The sequence below is a fragment of the Alosa alosa genome, chromosome 7, assembly GCF_017589495.1.
Source record: "Alosa alosa isolate M-15738 ecotype Scorff River chromosome 7, AALO_Geno_1.1, whole genome shotgun sequence".
Taxonomy (NCBI): Eukaryota; Metazoa; Chordata; class Actinopteri; order Clupeiformes; family Clupeidae; genus Alosa; species Alosa alosa.
The window spans coordinates 16,776,887-16,796,743 of record NC_063195.1 but is presented as its reverse complement, the minus strand read 5'-3'; the positions used below and the strand labels follow the sequence as shown (position 1 = coordinate 16,796,743).

The window sequence follows — 19,857 nt, the reverse complement described above, 5'->3', positions numbered from 1 at the left end:
TTACTTTATCAATATTTTTTTTGGTTACACTTTACTTGACAGTATCGACATAAGATTGACATGACACTGTCATGAACATGTTGTAAACAAGTCTGTTATTCTGTTATTATGGTTATGATTATGGATTTAGCAGACGCCTTTGTCCAAAGCGACACATAAATACAAAGCAACATAATAATATTTAAAATTGAACAGGGAACAGATTAGAATGTTGGTCAAATATAATAAGGAGAATAGTTATAATAAACAATAATATCAATTCAATCAATAGCCTAATACAAATAAGCAATGAAAATGAGGGGAAAGGCAATAATAAAACAATAATGTCCAATAAATAATATAAAAACAATGACATGAATATTAAGTGACATTCAGTTTTTGTCATAAAAAGTTAGGGTTAGGGTTAAGGTTAGATTAGGGGAACATGAGTTTTGTGGAGTGGGTGACTGGGTAAACTGGCCAATTGGATCTGACCACACCAATTAGGGATGGGGAAAGTGAGGTAACTGTCTAAAATCAAAATTATACATAATAAATATTTGTGTAATAAAATAATCATAATAGAAAATAAAATTAAAAGAAACTAAGGGCTAGGGAACTGGAAGTGAGGCTAAAAAGCCAGGTGGGGGTAGGAACTTGGGTTGGGGTCAGGATTAGGTGAGGGTTGGACTTAAGTTAGGGGGCTGGGGAACTAGGGGTTGGGGCTAGGCTTAGGCTCAGGGGTTAAGAAAGGTTGAGGCTAAGGGTGCTGAGTTGGGGATCAGAGGTTAGGGGGCTGAGCTTTAGAGGGCTGAGCTAAGGCTAAGGGGCTAGGGTTTAAGGGGCTGGGTTAGGTTTAGGTTAAGGGGTTGGGATAGGGGGCTGAGTTTATGCTAGGGAGCAGGGGTTAGGCTAAGGGGCTGGGGTTAGCCTTAGGGGCTGGGGTAAGACTTAGAGGCTGGGGCTGGGGCTAGCCTAAGGGGCTGGGGCTAGGGTTGGGCTAAGGGGATAGGGCTGGGGTTTGGTTAAGGGGCTGGGATTATGCACTGGGGCTGGGGTTATGCTATGGGGTTGGGGTTACGCTAAGGGGATGGAGCTGGGGTTAGACTGTGGGGCTGGGGTTAGGTGGGGGGCTATAGTTGGGGTTTGGGTTAGGTTAAGGGGCTGGGGTTGGGGTTAGGCTAAGGGTAGGCGCTGGGGCTAATGTAAAAATGTAAGAATAAAAAGAAATTAAATTCAAGGGACTAAGGGCTGAGGATGGGGAATAAGACTAAGGCCAGGATAAGTACAGTGGGCGTTGCTTTCAAATGGCCACTTCAGTCGCGCATCACGAGGCGTGAAGCTGCGTGAAACTTTAGTACCACTTTCAGCCACTATGCGTCGCGCTGCCACTGTACATCTACGTTTTTTTGTCAGTGTTGGGGGTAACGCAACTACGCAAATCAAAACAGTGTCTTGTGTGATAATGAGCCAGTAGAGAAATAACTGTTCAGAATTAATCTGTAGCCTTGGGTAGGCTTACTGCAGAAAACAATGTTGTTGGCGATTTAATACTATCTAGCGACGTTTTTAACAGGCTACACAATAGAGGCTTATGACCTATAACTTGACTAAAACCGTGCAAAACTGGAGGTAGCTACACCTGTTATCTGAGCAGTCTGTAGCCTATGTCCTCATTTTGCGAATGCGAGGACGATATAAGCCTGTTGCATTTTGTTAGATGTCCGAGTCACGCATAATGTTTGAAAACCACTGGCTCGTAATCACAATAATTTAACACACGACAGTTGGATACTTAATCATGTTCCCATGCCTACATTTTGGTGAGTAGCAAAGAGATCGTTAAAAACAATAACGTATGGCTCTCCGTTTGGGACATCGAAAACTTATATTTTTAATAGGGTAGACTACCGTCGGAGATGCTGACTTGCAAAGGCCTCGGGATAACACGTTATCTCCACTATCATCAGTCAATGCCCCCTTGATCAAAGTGAGGAATGAAAGAAAAAGTTTGAGAACCACTGGCTTAACAAGTTACCTGCAGTCCAGAACACACAGAATATTGCAACAGAAAGTGGCCTTTATAATCAACAACTATTTGTTCCAACAGCATTCAAACAAAGCCTTTATAAAAGTGAAAAAAAAAAATATTCCATAAGAAGCTTCAAAGAGCTCCCCACGTCTGTGACAGGCAGACGTGACACCGCTAAATTCTCAGCTTGTTTATACCCCACACTGAACGCAAAAAATAATAAAGCCCAAAATAATAATAATAATAATAATAATAATAATAACTTGGACTTATATAGCGCCTTTCATGGTACCCAAGGTCGCTTAACAATGGGGGTTAGGGGTCAAAGGACTTGGTGAAAAGAAATGTTTTGAGGTGCTTTTTGAACATGGGCAGGGACTGGGCAGAGCGGACATGGAGTGGTAGACTGTTCCAGAGTGTGGGAGCGTTGGCAGAGAAAGCCCTGCCCCCAAAAAGTCCGCAACCTGTTGCGGGGGGTGGCCAGCAGGTCCTTGTCATTGGACCACAGGGAGCGATCTGTGAGGTATTGTGGTGAGAGTCCATGGAGAGATTTGTAGGTGAGCAGGAGGATCTTGTAGGCGATGCGTGACTTGACTGGCAACCAGTGGAGCTGTTGGAGAATGGGAGTGATATGCTGCCAGGGCTTTGTGTGGGTTAAAACCCTGGAAGCTGAGTTCTGGACATACTGGAGTCTGCTAAGGGCCTTGACAGGCTGGTAAGGAAGTCTGGCTCTGTAGTGGGAGCTGAACTGGAGTGCATCACTTCAATATCTGACAAAAGGACCCTAAACAAACTGATCAACATCTTGGACAATGAATGTCATCCGCTCTTCAGCACTTTCAAAAACCAAAAGAGCTTGATCAGCTGGAGACTTCACTCACTGCCATGCACAACTGAAAGGCTGAGGAAGTAATTTGTTCCTAGGGCCATTGAACTGTTCAATGCCCCACTAAAGGGAAGAGGAGAGATAGACTTCTCTGCTTAGTCTGTCTGCCTCTCCACCCTCTCCATGTCCATGTTTTTTGAGTACTGACTGCCCACTACTGTTTTACTAATGTACACAGCCTAATGTTTTCACTACTGTTTCACTGATACACTGTTTTTTCATGCTATATTAGCACACATGATCAGTGGCTGCGGTCAGGCTTCTGATACAATACTGAATGAATGAATGGCTATAACCCTATTACCTCAACCTGTTCTTGCACTGAAATAGTTTTTTATTCTACCTTGTCTACATTATACTTTTCTCTACTATTTGTCTATATTATTTATGCTGGTCTCTAGACCTTACTCTTGTACTGTTGGACTAATGTAATCTATCTGGTGGGCAGTCCAGACAGGACACCATTGCAGTTGTCCAAACGGGAGGTGATGAAGGCGTGGATGAGTGTCTCAGTTACTGAAGGTGTGAGTGAAGGCCGGAGTCGTGAGATGCTTCTGAGGTGGTAGAAGGCAGACTTGGTGACATTGTTGATGTGAGACCGGAAGGAGAGAGTGGAGTCCAGAATAACACCCAGGTTGCGCACCTCAGTAGATGGGGAAATGGAGCAGCCATCCACAACCAGGGCCAGGTCTCCAATTTTCCTGAGCAGTGGTGCAGGGGCCACCACCATGAGCTCTGTCTTATTACTGTTGAGTTTGAGAGGGTTTGTGGTCATCCATGATTTGAGTTCCTGCAGACAGTTGACAAGTTGTATGGGTGGGAGATGGGAGGAGGGATTTGTACTGATATAAAGCTGAGTGTCATCGGCATAGCAGTGGAAGTTGAGTCCATGTTTACGGATAATGTGACCCAGGGGTAACATGTAGATGGTGAACAGCAGAGGACCAAGCACAGAGCCCTGGGGCACGCCATGGCTGACGAGTGCTGGATCAGAGTTGGAGCCATTAAAGGTGATGAACTGTTTCTGGTCTGTAAGGTAGGACCGGAACCAGGACAGTACTGTGCCACTGAGGCCGATGAGCTCAGAGAGGCGACGGAGGAGGATGGTGTGGGAAACTGTATCAAAAGCTGCAGAAAGGTCAAGGAGGATGAGGATGGTGATGAGGCCATTGTCGGCAGCAAGCAGGAGGTCATTGGTGATTTTTATGAGGGTGGTCTCAGTGCTATGGTTGGATGGCCAGATTGGAGAGGTTCATAGAGCTCATGGTGGGACATGTGATGTTGAAGCTGGGCAGCCACTGCTCTTTCCAGGATTTTGCTGATGAAGGGGAGGTTGGAGATCGGACGATAGTTGTTAGGGTCGTCAGGGTCTGAGCCTGGCTTTTTGAGAGTGGGGATGACTGCTGCCATTTTGAAGCTGGATGGTACCACACCAGAGGCAAAATAAAAAATGTGGTTTGCGCAGCCTACAGTAAGTAGCCTAGGTTAAATAACAGACCCGCCACAATGTGCGGTATGATGATTTTTTACGAGCAAGATGTTTTTGGTGCCCTACACGCACTGCATGTTCTTAAATAACAATGATCATCAGTAATATTCAACCATTATTTTGTGTAAATGGGCTATGCATGGGTTAGACACCAGGGGCCATATTCACAAAGCCTTTTATCTTACCACTAGGAGTAGGCTACTCCTAAATAGCAATACAATATTTGGTAACACTTTACTTGACGGGTGAGTTCATAACACATTCATAGCAGCTGTCATAAACTGCCCATAAAGCATTCATGACTGTTTCATGAGACATGACTCAACATTCATACCAAACCTTTCATGAATGTGGAAGACAGAACGACAAAAATGTGTCAAAATAAAAGTCCAACTATTGCAAAGCAGCATTGCCGTTTTTGTTCCAAACCTCTTACCTGATCACGTCACATCTGAGTCAATGGGCTACTACAGTGCCAAAAAGACAGAACATGGTCAAGGAAATCATTTTTGTTTCATAAAAATGTATTTGTTTTATGATACCTTAGCAGATGATTTCTCATCTTTTGCTACTGGGAATGTCCAACCGTTCCAGGTTACACAAATATGGGTCAGCTGAATGTAGGCTAGTTTACTTCCCAGTGTTAAATTCAGTGATTATGAATACTTCACAACTTGTATAGTAAAGTGACATTCGATGTAGACTTAATAAGATATTCATGAAATATTTACAAAGGCTGGAGAGAAAAACGGCAATGCTGCTTTTTACGATTGTTGGACTTTTATTTTGACAAGTTGTCATTGTTCTGTCTTCCACATTCATAAAAGGTTTGGTATGAATGTTGAGTGATGTCTCATGAAATAGTCATGAATGCTTTATGTGCAGTTTATGAATCTGCTATGAATCATCTGCTATGAATCATCAAGTAAAGTGTTCCCAAATATTTTAGCTAGGAGTTTCTCTTAAGTTATTCACAAAGCCTTTCAGACCTACTCTTAGTAAGAAAAAATGACAACTCCTAAACTAAGAGCAAAAATTCTGGAGCAGAGCGCTCTAGAATCTTTGACTAAGAGTGAGTGAGTCTTCGTTGCTATGGATGATGTTATTACTCATGCACAAGCTTGACTGAAGTGACCACGTGATTGGCTGATAATTGTAACGCAGGAATGATTCCAAACACCTCTATTACGTCTAAATGAATCAAGAGTAAGGCCAAACAAATAGCCTAGTAGCCTAATGAAACATACAGATTGATGTAGTATCTTTGTAACATTATTAAATTAATCTGTTACTATGCCTATGTCTACGTTTGCAAAAGAGAACATTTTAATTTGATTCACAATTATGTTACATTTAATTTACATGTTGACAATGAGTAGCCTAGTTTTGGTTGTTGTTGGTGGCGTTATTGCATGTTAGTTATGCCTACAATGCAAAATTGCTTCCTCACGATTGGAAGCTCCTGTAGCCGCATAGGATTTCAAAACATGGCGAAAAGTCACAAAAACCGGTTTGTGAATAGGTCTGTGAGTTAGGAGTCCTCTCGACTTCTTTTAAGCTGTCACAGCTGGTGGGAAGGTGTGATTTGTTGGGGGCAGGGCCGGATTAACTGGGCACAAATGTCTGATGACCCCCCCCCCCTGCCCCCCAGTCAACGTGAATCGGGTGGTCAGTTAATAGGCTATGCCGAAATAGTTTTCAACATTTTGAATATTAGTGTCGGGTGAATTAGGAAATGTTCTCAAAGTAGCCTTACAGTATGGCTGAAAGCTGCTTGGGATCTCCCCCGTCAAGCAATATAACCATACAAACGCGCGGCCTGCACTCATTGTTTTAAAAGGAGTAATTTCGGCTTTGTCGGAACTGAAGAGCTGTGGATGGCACGGCAGGGCATGCCCAATGAAAATAAATTAACGCAATGCAACACAACACAGACCCCTCTTCTCTCGTGTCAGTCACTGAAATGAACGCAACACAGAACCCGCTTCTCTTGCGGCAGTCACTGACAGTAGCCTAGAATAAATGCATGGGGAAAAACACTTCCCCATGACAAAGACATCGTATTATGTAAACTACGACTTCAATATTTGAACATATCATGAATGGTACTTCAAGTATGTGTTATTTTAGATAGGGGACCGTTTGGTATTTATGGAATGGACCACCGGAGGAAAATAGGGGAGGGTCATTTTATTCTTTGTTGAGGGGAGGGTCACCCAACTTTTTTTAGTGTAGGAGGGGGGGTCACCCAAATTTTGTAATCATGAAAACAGCAACATTTCAAAGTGGCCTAGGTGCATATTTTTCCATGTAGCTCTCAGTCTCAGTCTTCACACTTCGGGCACCCCTCTCTGCACACCACGTTTACCCCTCATTTCCTTCTTTCTTGCAGAGTAGCAAGATAAAGGCCTCGCGCTGCGGCTTTCGTAGAGACTCAATGGAGACAGAGGGATAGGCACTAGCAAAGATTCTAGAGCAGTGGTCCCCAAACTACGGCCCGCGGGCCGGATACGGCCCGCCACCTCATTTTAGGTGGCCCCCCAAAACATGTCCGTGGTATATAGGATCCGGCCCGCACGGGAGTACGACATCGTCAAACTATAACCTCCGTAATTTCCCCCATTCATTCTCTATGGCGGGTCTTAACAGTACACATGTAATACTCTTTTTGTCCACTGGTGGTTGTTTTGGTGCTGTTTCGCTTTGCCATCGAAAAACGGAATGAAATGTATAGTAGGCCTACCTGCAAACAATGTAAGAGGCCTCTGCTGACTGCATCAGTGCTCAAAGTATTCTAAAAATGTATCAATTAATTGTTTATAACTAACTAACTTCTATTAAAATCATAATTCTGGAACTTTCTGGAACTGGAAATGTGCATACAGAGTTCATAAAGTTAATCAGGTGAGTGAAAGTTAGAATGGTGGTCATTTCAGATGTTTCTGCCACCACTTCATAAAACTCATAGTTTGAGAACTTTAAATTATTTGTAGGATATTGCTTGTTCACAACTTCAGCTGTGTAGCCTATGCAAAGTTCAGAGTTCCAAATATACTTTTGGGACTCCCTGCTTATAGTTTTGAGTGCTATTATTATTATTTCGTTTGAGCTACATTTTACACTGATATGGCATGATGGCAATATAAACACAGATAACAATGGTATTAAATTGCAATAGCCTATAGATTAAATGTAATGGAATATTCAACTAAGGTAGACTGCCTTTGTTCACAGCGCTAAACTATTTATGGTTACTGATATACTCAGAGTCTCTGGCCCTCTCTTAGAGCCAGGCATAGTGAGCTGGCCCTCGGAAGAAAAAGTTTGAGGTCCACTGTTCTAGAGGGAATGTGATTTCTGACGCCATATTACGTTCTCTTTCGTTCCATAGCTGTCAACATTGAACATTGAAAATAAGGGAGATGCCCCGGGTTTCTCACCCAAAATACGGGAAAATGTCAACATCGTCCCCATTAATGTCGGAAGGGTTGTAGCAACAAAGTAGCCTACTTTATTCACGCCTAACAGCCTATATTACAGTAATTTGGTCAACTTTACACAGCCCTAAAAAGGCTACAGTGGGCAGTGCTTCGACTTGGCCAGCTTCACTCGCGGTCCGCGCGTGGGATCACGCGGTATCACGCGACTTTAATTTGTATTTTCCCAGTGTGACGCTGCAACAACCCAAACAACCGGTAGATGGCTCAAGTGAGCAGGGTGTCTCGTAAAAAGAAATGGAGCCTGGAAAACCCTACACAGACTTCACTACAGACTTTAGCAGACTGGTTTAGAAATAATTTAATAGCCAGAAATATGCCTGCCCTGCCCTAATAAAGAAATATTTGGTTAACTGCGAGTGAATCCCGTTTGCAGCCGTAGAAGTTTTCTCCGAGTGCAACGATGATAGACAGACATCATTTGGACAAAATATAGAGCATATTAACCTCCGTTGCTCAGACAAATGCCTTCCTGTTACGTCCTGTTATCACGGAGTTACAGGCGATAAACGATTTTTGATGGTCACAAGTTTACTTGATTAGCGGTTTATTTTTTTGATTATTAAAGAGTGTTTTTCATTTAAAGGTTTGACTTAAACTGCTAATGAAGTAAACTTGTGACCATTAAAAAATCATTTATCATCTGTAACTCCGTGATAACAGGACGTAACAGGAAGGCATTTGGCTGAGCAACGTTGACTGCAGTGTCGACATTGGAAAAAATATGATGGCCAACTTGTAGCAGCTATTGTGGTAGCAACTCACCTGAAAGGATCTGGCTCCATTTCCCCCTGTCAGAGGTTGTCGGAGCCCAGTAGCTTTTCAGACTGGTCTCGCATCTGTGCCCGGTGACCGTCATTATTTCCCTTGCGGGCATCCCCGCTGTTGAAAACAGCTGCACGGCAGTACTTCTCAGACTGTGATTTGTGTACCGTCTGGACAATGCAGCTGCTTGGCTGATGTTGGCCATCATGCATCCAAGTGGATTGTTCCCCATGGGTTCCCTGGAATACCAGATCTTCTGCTGGTCGAGGACAGATTGTTCTTGCCTTAGAGGATGGAGGTAGAACCTCTTTGCATCAGGTGGGCAATGTGAAAGATATTTCTTAAAAGTTGCCACAGGGCAATTTGGGTTTCCCGGTTCAGAAAAAATGCACCCGCGATAGTTATGTTGCATAGCGTCCCTTGGGTCTTTGTGATTTTTTCGGCATTAAACGATAGAGTGATATACTCTTTGCCATTTTCGTCCCGTTTGATGGTAAACAAATCCCTGGTCAGATCCCGGTTACCCTCCCTGCCTCTTCGTGCAAGGTGCAACTGGACGTCAAACCATACCTTTCGGACTAAGCATAAAAGCGATTTATTCCACTACGGAGTAGCTCGCAACAGAATAACCATTGCCAGCACTGTTCCGCACAGATGGATAAAAAGCCCTCAACAGTTGGTTCAGCTGGTCGGCATCATATTCCTCCGTGGTATCAGATGACTTTTGACTCTCTGTTCGAATAATTTGTGATTTAATTATACCTCAGACTTTCTGAATTAAATAATTTGTGATTTAATTATATCTCAGAATGTATGTTTGGGGTGGTAGCTGGTTTTGTGTAGGAGTGTATTAGTATCACCCCCTCACTGTTCCCCGAGCGCCGCTGTTGTTGCAGGCAGCTCACTACCTCACTGCGCTGGGATTAGTGTGTGCTTCACCTCACTGTGTGCAGTGTAATTCACGGATTGGGATAAATGCAGAGACCAAATTTCCCTCACGGGATCAAAAAAGTATTTATACTTATACTTATAATTGTTGTGTGGTGCGAATTAAGAATGTTCAGAAAATCAGTAACTTGGTCGAGTGTATGAGTCCAGGCGCCGATAATATCGTCCAGGAAGCGATAGAAAAATAGTGGCCTCAAGGGGCATTTGGCTAGTGCCTCTTGCTCCCAGTCGCTCATGAAGATGTTGGCATAGGCGGGGGCGAATCTCTGGCCCATGGCAGTTCCATGGATTTGTAAAAACAGTCGGTCATCAAATTCAAAATCATTATGTGTTAAGCCAATTTCCAGGAGTTGAAGCAAGATGCTGTAAGGGCATGTGGAATCTGAAAATTGGTTGAATTTGTTGCGTACTGCTTGGATGCCTGTGATGGTATCAATGTTTGTATAGAGGCTTTCTACATCAATGGTGAAGAGGTAAGTATGGTTGGGAACTGCCATGGGCCGGATCTTAAGTATGAAATGGTAAGTGTCCTGAATGTAGCTAGGGTGTTTAGTGGAGAGGGGGTTAAGGAAGTGATCTATGAAATAGGAGATGTTATAGGTTGTGGAGCTGCAATCAGAGACTATTGGTCTACCAGGAGGGACTCTGAAGGGAACTATCCAGGTCCCAGGTGGCTTGTGGATCTTGGGGAGGAGATAGAAGGCACGGGGTCTAGGCTGGTCTGGTCCAATCAGAAAATCAAATTGTTTTTTGGATATGAAATGATTTGTATTTAGTGATAGAACCAGATTGCGAACCTTTTCCTGTGCTGTTGGCTTCCAGGAGGTATTGTCGAGTATCTAAAACAGGGATATTCAACTAAACTTCAGCGAGGTCCAGTTACAGAAAATGTCCTCAAGCAAAGGTCCGGAGCATCATAATGTTTAACATGCGTGTATAGGCTAGATATATACAGTATATATATTTGGATGGATAGATGATGGATAGATGGAGCCTAGTTGTAGGCCTAGGCCTAATGTTTAATGTGAAATTAAAATAAGTAGCATTCGAAATGAGGAGAAATAAGGCAAGATAGAGTAATTGGGGAGAGAAACGGAGTAGCCTTGGCTATTTTTAAGATCTTAACGTGAACTTAAAATAAGATTTGAGCTGAGACAAGGATGGATATTCCACAGCTGGTTCCTTGAACCCATCAATCAGCAAGTTTAATTATATTTTTTTAATTTTTAATGTTGACCCAAAATCCTGGAAACCTTTAAGGAACATCACGTTGTTGGGCAGTGAATGGACGTGTTAACTGTTAAGATTGTGGTGGATCAATCATATTGCCCTCTAAATTAAATCGTAAATATTCTGTGGTCTCAGTTCACTGTTGAATGGGTAGGCCTAGCTTCAAATTGGCGCTAGGTGCTTCAAATTGGCACTTTTAAAAATCGCCTGTCTCAGAATATGTATAAGAGTCGGTCCAGTGCAATTCCGTGCAAAACTGTCACACCCATAATGTCAACACAATGCTATGGTATTTAGTTGACGTTATGGACGTGACAGTTTTGCGTGGTATTGACCCCTTATATAAAGCTCTGTTCTCACTGTCTAGCTTTCTCCTCTTTGAGCAATCCATGATTTGAAAATAACTTACTGCTAACTTACATATCCATCCGATTGTCTCTCGTTTTGTCTCCTCTCCTCGCTCGTTTTCCCTGTCAGGCTATCAGTGAGTCTCTTAACCATAGAAACTTTAGGCCTACTCACTGACTCGACTTTATCAGAATGCACAGATTTCACTGGCTGAATAGCAGCAAGCGAGATGATGGTTCCTGAAGCTGTAAATCTGTAAAGCTATAAAGCTGTTATCCTAACCTACGAAACATTTAGCGCAGCTTTGAAATCTCCCGTGAAAATCTAAATTTTTATGGTCCGGGTCCGGATAGGATCACGTCAGGGTCCGGACTCGGACCGCGGTCCATTTGACGACCTCTGATCTAAAAGGACCATTTTTGAGCCTTTATCCGCTGGTTTAATAATGATATTGGGATTATTGCTAAGTTGGGTTATTGCTCTTTTTTCTTCTAAAGAAATGTGGCTAGAGTCAAAAGGGCGACAAAGATAGGTGGAGAGGGAATGGAGGTTTTGGTTAATGACGGTCTGTAGTCTTCCATCCACCTGAGAACCGGCTGGTTTCCAGGTGGAGGGGAGAGTGAAGGGGACGGGGTCATGATGGGGGTTGTCCTTAAAATGATCCTGTAGTTTGAGTCGCCTGTGATAGCTGTGGACGTCCCCCCGGAGTCCCTCCTGGTCCTGGCTGGTGTTGGGATGAAGGAAAGACCTTTTTCTAAAAGCGAGCATTGTGCAGGGGTGAGAATAAGGGATTTAGAAAGGTTAAGGATAAGGGAGCCTGTATGTAGTGAGTCAGTGAGATTGGAAGTGTGTGAGAGTGTATCCTGGTTTAGGGTCTAGGGAGGCTTAAATTTAGCTGCAAACACCAAGAGTGCAGGATTCGTTTACAAATTTCTGGGGGCCAGTGAATGTTGTCATGAATAGTGGTAAATTGGTCTGCGGGGAGTGGTTGGAGGTGGGGGAGGTGAGTGGCAATGTAGTGATTGATCTCCGTGAGGTTGTGTTTATAGTGTGGGTGGAGAGAAGTGGAGAAATTGAGAAGGGGAACATAGATGGTAGCATTTGGAAAGATCTTAGTAGCCAATTTAGACATTCTATGTAACTGTTTATTGGTGGTGGCCTTGGCATTGTGTTGTGTGCCCACCGACAGGACCAACAGCTCAACGGCTTCCTTTGGGGAGGTTTTTTCTAATAATCAAGTCATGTGATTGACTGTGGCACCTGGATAACTGTCTATTTGTATGTTGGGGTATGGATGAGGGGGGATACAGGCCAGATTGGAGTCTATGAAAAGTATGGGTTTAGTGGGTCTAATGTGCCACTCCTGGAGTCTATTATTAAACCATTTGTGGTATGTGGGAAAATAAAGGGGGAGAGAGGAGTCTGGAGAAGAGGACAGGGGCTGTGTAGGATGTGTTGTGGGTGAAGGTTTGTGTAGGGGTGAGTGGGAGGGAGTGGAGACCCCGGACAGTTCTCTCCCCGCAGAGGTAAAGGTGGAGGGCTCATAGTAGGAGTTTTAAGCTGGTTAGCTCTTTGGTTTCCTTTGCTCATCATCACCCTCGACGGTTTGGACTGTCCTGGGTCTGTCCCTCCCACCTGGATGGGACCTGGGGGGGGAGAGAGATGGTGTTATCTCAAGTGGGAAAATGTAAGTCAGGTGGGTAGCCTGGGTAGTGTTCGTAGTGACCTTGTTTAGGTGTTGGGTGGTGGAAGGCTGACTGTTGAGGGTGTGGATGAACTGAGCTTCCACCCTTATGGTCGGTCTTCTATGGGGTGGTGTAAGGGTAGGAGATAAGGTGGGGGGGATCCAGTAGGGTAGTGTTAAGAGAGTTGCCCTGTGTAGGATGTGTGCTCCTGGAGGGGCAGATGTAGTTGTGTTGAGTGAAGGGACTAAGGAAATGTCACTTGGAGGGTATGGCAAGCCGATTAAGCATTTATTCAGATATCTTGATATCAGGCATAATTGTCATGTACATGCAAGCCATTTCTGTCCACTAGTTAACTAGTGAGCCATTTCTGTGTGAACTAGTTAACTAGTGACAGCCAAAATGCTCACTAGTTAACTAGTAAGGCCCAAATTCTCTCTAGTTAACTAGTTCATATGTTTCATATCTTACTAGTTAATTAGTAATGCTCAGCATGGTCACTAGTTAACTAGTGGACACTGAAATGTGCACTAGTTAACTAGTTTAAAGACTTCTATATTTTACTAGTCAACTAGTACAAAAATGTTTACTAGCTGACTACTGAATGTCAAATTCCCACTTGTTAACTTCTATGTAATTTGGCCTGCACATTTTTGGCTTTCACTAGTTAACTAGTGAGACCCAAAAGCCTTCAACTAGCTGACTGGTATGCATTTTGGCCTTTACTAGTTAACTAGTAGACATTTCTGGCTCTCACTAGTTAACTAGTGAAGCTAAAATGTGTTCACTAGTTAACTAGTGAGCCTTTTGGCTCCCACTAGTTAACTAGTGTGCATATTTTGGCCCTCACTAGTTAACTAGTTCACAGAAACATGGCTCACTAGTTAACTAGTTGACAAAAATGGCTTACATGTACATGACAATTATGCCTGATATCAAGATATCAGAATAAATGCTCAATCGGCTTGCCATAGGAGGGGTATCAGTGGGTGTAGGGTCAGTGGGGTGATATGTGGTGTGGTATTGTGTGTTCTTGGGGGTATCAGTAGTGGTGGATGGGTGTCGTTGATCTTCAGTGTCAGAGAGTGCATCAGTGAGGTCAGGTGTGTGGATAGTGAAGGTCAGTTTATGTAGGTCAATAAACGTGGAAGGTGGTGGGATAGATGGGGGTAGGTAATGGTATTGGATTTCTGGTAACTCCCAAGTCCTGTTTAGGGGGAGGGGGGAGTTAGGGTTAGGATTAGAATATAGAGAAGGGTAAGGGTTAGAAAATTAGAATTAAAATTTGCTTTGGTGAGTGGTTGTTTGGACCATTATGCACTGGCCAGTTGTCCCGCCCCACTAATCCCATCTAAAAGTCAAATAAAATAAATAAAACAGAATAAAATAAAAGTTAAAAGGAAATAAAATAAAAAAAAAATAAAAAAAGAGAGAGGAGCTTGTAAAAAAGACACAGAGTGGTTTAAAACTTTAATTCAATTTTTCATTAAGACCTTGTGGGTGTAGTGTTTGAAGTTTTAAAATCCACAATCTCTCTGCTCTTTTCCTCTGTAAAATTGTCCAGCCTGGGTTCCCTTCAAGGCCACAGACCCTCAAATGTGTGATGTTGTGCGTCTGGAAATGTGTGACGAGATAAGTGTTGAGTGTATTTTTATGTATGTTGTGCAGATGTTGTTTGAGGCGTATGCGAAGTGTATGTCCAGTTTCCCCGATGTACAACATGTGACAGTGAGTGCAGGTGATAACATATACTAAATTGGGAGTGTCTAAGTTTAGTGGATTGGTGGGTGCAGAACAGTGACTATGAATATTGGTGATGAATAGGTGAGGGGTGAAGTGTAAGTTTTCTTTAGGGGGTGGTGGTTGTAAGTGACGGGTGAAGGTGGTGCGTATGAGGAGGTCTTTGAGATTTTTATTGCGTCTATATGCGGAGATGAGTGTGTGGTGTTGGAAGGTGGGGTGTGTTGTTTGGAAATCAGTATAGTGTTGTTTCAGTGTGTGGTGATGGTGTTGTATGCCGTGTGAGTAGGTGCCAATAAGGGGCAGGAGATGGGGTGGGTCAGGGTTGGGGTTAGGAAGAGGGTTAGGGTTAGGAAAAGGGTTGGGGTTAGGGTTAGGCAAAGGGTTGGGGTTGGGGTTAAGGTTAGGAAAAGGGTTGGGGTTAAGGTTAGGAAAAGGGTTGGGGTGAAGGTTAGGAAAGGGGTAGGGGTTAGAGTCAGGGTTAAGGTTAGGAAAAGGGTTAGGATTAGGATCTGGGTCTGGGTTGGGGTCCGGGTTGGGGTTAAGAGGAAGGTCTGGTGTGGGAGTGGGTGATGGGCAAGTGTTTGGGGTGTATGAGTGAGTGGGAGCAAGGCCGGCCAAAGTCAAGTGCTTAATGTGGCGGAGGAAACGTTTAGAATAGTGCCTCTTACGGAGGGCTTGAAAGAGTTGTTGTATGGCACAGTGAAGGTCTGTGGGAAAGGAGCAGATGCGATGAAAGCGGATTATTTGTGATTTAACTATGGATCTAAATGTGTGTTTTGGGTGATTGCTGTGCTTGTGCAAAAGTGAGTGAGTGTCCGTGTTTAAAATAAACTTTGGAGCTAAAAGTTTTATGTGTAGGTGAAATAGGGGTGAAAAAGATGGTGGTGTCTAGAAAATTAATTTGGTGAGGGTCAATAGTGGCCTTAAGTGAGATGGATGGGTGATGTGAGTTTAAGGTGTCTAAAAAAGTGTTGAAATCCTGTAGGGGGTGTGGCCAAGCTCCAATGATGTCATCCAGATACCGAAAAGTAAAAAAGTGGGTTGAAGGGGCACTTGGCTAGGGCCTGCTGCCCCACTCACTCATGTAGATGTTGGCGTAGGAAGGTGCAAAGCGTTGACCCATGGCAGTCCCGTGTACTTGTAGGTAAAGTTTCTTGTCAAAGTTAAAATCATTATGAGTGAGACAGATTTCTAAAAGTTGCAGGAGGATGGTGTCCGGTCTGTGAGGGTCTGGGTATTTTTGGAAAGTGTTTTGAACTGCTTGTAATCCGGCGGGGGTGTTGATATTGGTGTAAAGGCTATCTACGTCTAAAGTGAAGAGGTGAGTGTGGTGTGGGACTGCCATGGGTCGAAGCCTAGTGAGGAAGTGGTATGTATCCTTGAGGTAGGAAGGGTGTCTGTTGGAAAGGGGGTTAAGATAGGAGTCAATATAGATGGAAATGTTGTATGTGGTGCTGTTGCAATCTGACACAATGGGACGACCAGGAGGAACCTGAGAGGGAACTGTCCAAGTGTGTGGGGGTTTGTGAATTTTGGGGAGGAGATAAAATTGTCGTGGTCGGGGTGGTCGGTCCTTGTAAAAATATACTTTGTTTATGGTTAATGAAGTGTTGTTGATAAAGTGAGGTGACTAACCGGCGGATTTCAGACTGTGCTGCGGGTTGGGTGGACTGTGCTATGGGTGTATAAAACTGGGTGTTGTTGAGCTGTCTGTGTGCTTCAGTGAGTCAGGGTTATGGTTAAAGGTTAGGATTAGGGTTTGTGTCATGACAGTGTCATGTGTTCATGACAGTGTCATGTCACTCTTATCTCGATACTGTCAAGTAAAGTGTTACATTTTTTTTTCTTGCAGGATTACAGTCACTTCACCAACTCACCAGAAATAAGACACACGAGCTGAGAGTGGACATGGAAGACTTTGAGGGCAACAGGGTTTTTGCCAGGTACTCCTCCTTCTCTGTCGCATCAGAGGAAGAGGGATACAAGCTGACTGTGAGTGGCTTCACCAATGGAGGCGCTGGTGAGTTTGGGAAATGAGACCTTAAATATTATCCTGGTTAAAGCAATACCAAAGAGTTTTTTGTACCTTAAAATAATGTTTCCAAAATCGTTTCAGTGGTTCATCAACTCATAACAGGGTGAACGGCACTTTCTGCATTTGCTTCGCAGCCCTCTATCGACTATAACCGTACTATGTAAGTTTGCCGGATCGGGTAGCGGGTCTGTAGCTCGATGGAATGAGACATAAGAACAGTGGTCCCCAAACTACGGGCCGCGGGCCGGATACGGCTCGCCACCTCATTTTGGGTGGCCCTCCAAAACATGTCCGTGGTATATAGCATCCGGCCCGCACGGGAGTACGACATCGTCAAACTATAACCTCCGTAATTTCCCCCATTCATTAAGTCTTAACAGTACACATGTAATACTCTTTTTGTCCACTGGTGGTTGTTGTGGCGCTGTTTCACATTTGCCATTGAAAACAGAATGAAATGTAGGTCTACCTTAACCTGGGTGTTCCCATGCTGCCTTGCGCGCGATTTGATTCACGCTGCTAAGGCAGCCTGGAGACCATGGAGCAAATTTTCGCCTGAGATGATGAGCAAGACGATGATGAGCTATGCACAGACGCATTTGATAGACATCCGTGGCACCCAATAAACGGATCTGGGCATTTTTTTCAAATACGAGAAAATGAACGTTTGGTTCCCAGACCACGTCTCATTGAGAAGTGGTGGCGCTAGCCAGGCTAGGTCTACCTGCAAACAATGTAAAAAGCCTATGCTGACTGCATCAGTGCTCAAAGTATTCTAAAAGTTTATCAATTAATTGTTAATAACTAACTAACTTCTATTCAAGTCTTATTTCTGGAACTTTCTGGTATAATTATTTATATTTTTTATTCACTCGTTTAAATGTTCACAGAGTTCACAAAGTTCTCATCAGGTGAGTGAAAGTTAGAATGGTGGTCATTTCAGATGTTTCTGCCACCACTTCATAAAACTCTCATAGTTTGAGAACTTTTAGTTCAAAATATACTTTTGGGACTCCCTGTTAATACTTTTGGGAATGCTAAAGTCTTTTTATTAGTATTATTTCATTTGAGCTACATTTTACACTGATATGGCATGATGGAAATATAAACACAGCTAACAATGGTATTAAATTGCAATAGTCTAGTTTAAATGTAATGGAATATTCAACTAAGGTAGACTGCTGTTGTTCACAGCACTAAGCTATTTATGGTTACTGATATACTCTGAGTCTCTGGCCCTCTCTTAGAGCCGGCTGGCCCTCGGCTGAAAAAGTTTGGGGACCACTGCATAAGAAACTAAAATTTGACTTGCATCTGATGTCGCAGTACATCATACTTTCATAAAATCATGCAACATGTTCTACCTTGTCTGTGGACATTGTTATTTGCAAAGGCGGTGCTGGATAAACAAATGGTGCGTGTGACAGAGGAAAAGTTCTTTGGTGTTGCTTTAGAACCAGACTAATTCACTTAATGCAAAAGTGAATGGGGACTCACGATTGGGGTACGTTTCCAATGCTAGCATGGTGAGGGGTGTAGACTTTGCATTAACTTTGAAATCATTGGTTCAGCCTAATCAATCAAATTGATCAGGGATTCACATACACATTCTTCCGACTACAATATTTGATATAAGTAGGCATTCCAGTCTACAAGTGTTATATATTGATGTAAAATGAATATGTTACAATGTTCTCTTGTTTTGTTTTGTACGCATAGATAACATAGCTAATTTCATTTTACAGGAGACTCTTTGACTCTCCACAATGGGAAGAAATTTAGTACATTTGACATGGACCAAGACAATTATGAGAATAACTGTGCTAGCGAATATCTTGGAGGGTACTGGTATGATACTTGCCATGTTTCCAATCCCAATGGTGCTTACTTGTGGGGCCCTACAGATCATTACGCTATTTCTGTGAATTGGCACGCCTTTAAAGGGTACCATTATTCACTGAAATTCATCGCTATGAAGATTAGGCATGTGGCTTAGAAATCCGTGTAAGAGCCTCTTTGTTTAGAAGTGATGTGATACTTGAGTGTGTGGATTATTCCATCTCTCTCTCTCTCTCTCTCTTTCTGATATCTTTTTGGAGGTTTTGATAAAGCGTGAAGTGGGATTCTGGTCCATTACCCACAATTAACAATTGTTAATCTAGCTACCTTTGAACTGATTTTCTTATAATATCACGTTGTACCACAGTACATGTGCCGCTGTACTGAATGCAATGCAAGTCAACGGAAGAATGGCATTTACCTGTGTTAAAGACAACTGAAATCCTACAGAATAAGGTGGCGAGCAGACAGGACGATGCACTGAGTGCCGTCTTTTTTCTATTGTTTTCTTTTGGCAGTGAGCAATGCGCCTCACGTTTTGTGCGCCTGCTCCTGCCTCGTGTTTTTACAAAGGCGGTCTGAGTTTCAACTCAAAGTGGAAAAGCGGCCAACGTCATTCACATTTTTATGAAAACAGAGTGCACCTCACTTTTTACAAGCGCCAAAGTGCATCCCTCCTGGCTGATCGTACCCTAACACATAGCTCCTTTAAGCCTGATCCTAGACTGAAATAAATGAAAATCCCCAAGAAGACAAGCTGAGTGTGGGACTCAATTCATCTATAGGAAACTGGACATTCTTTTTTCAGCGTGGTATAAATATGGTGATCTGTGTACAAAAATACCTTAATAACTGTAATGGGTGTGGTCATGCAATTGCCTAGGTGTTAACTCTTAATAAACATTTGAAGCATATATTGTTATCTTGCGATTGATTTTGTAATCTTCTGACAAAACCTTGTTAGAACTTGATGTTATTGTGTTACTAAATCGATGAGCCATTAGCATGCCATTTTTACTCAGTGGAAATTTAGCTGTTCCCTTCACTGTAGTCACTCATTCCTTATGCATGCTGTAGTCCTGCTGAACTGTCGGGCCTATGATGGGTATTATGGGTGTGGTGTGTTAAAAGATGAGCATTAAGGATAAACAAGACCTGAGAACACAAAGAGAAACAGACTGAGATGAGGGGTATTTCATCTATGGGTGCTAAAGAAGAGTTAAACATGAAAGCACTGGTGTTTGAATTAAAGGCAACACAATGTGCTCCAGTAAATTCATTTCCAATCATTTCTTTCATTTGGTGGAAGTGTGTCGACTTCAGTACTAAGGGGGGGTAGGGGGTGGTTGTGTGGGGGTAGGGTGGTGCTTGTGCTGGGTCC

General features: G+C 43.1%; 1 protein-coding gene across 1 annotated transcript in view; it reads left to right on the top strand.

Annotated features, from left to right (window-relative positions):
- LOC125298651 (microfibril-associated glycoprotein 4-like) overlaps positions 1 to 19,390 on the top strand; it is a 33,259-nt gene extending 13,869 nt beyond the window's left edge. Inside the window, exons 5-6 of the mRNA XM_048249491.1 lie at positions 16,455 to 16,622; positions 18,383 to 19,390. Coding sequence (XP_048105448.1) covers positions 16,455 to 16,622; positions 18,383 to 18,633 — 419 coding nt within the window. The 3' untranslated portion in view covers positions 18,634 to 19,390. The remainder of the gene's footprint in view (positions 1 to 16,454; positions 16,623 to 18,382) is intronic.
- Positions 19,391 to 19,857: the final 467 nt, after the last annotated feature.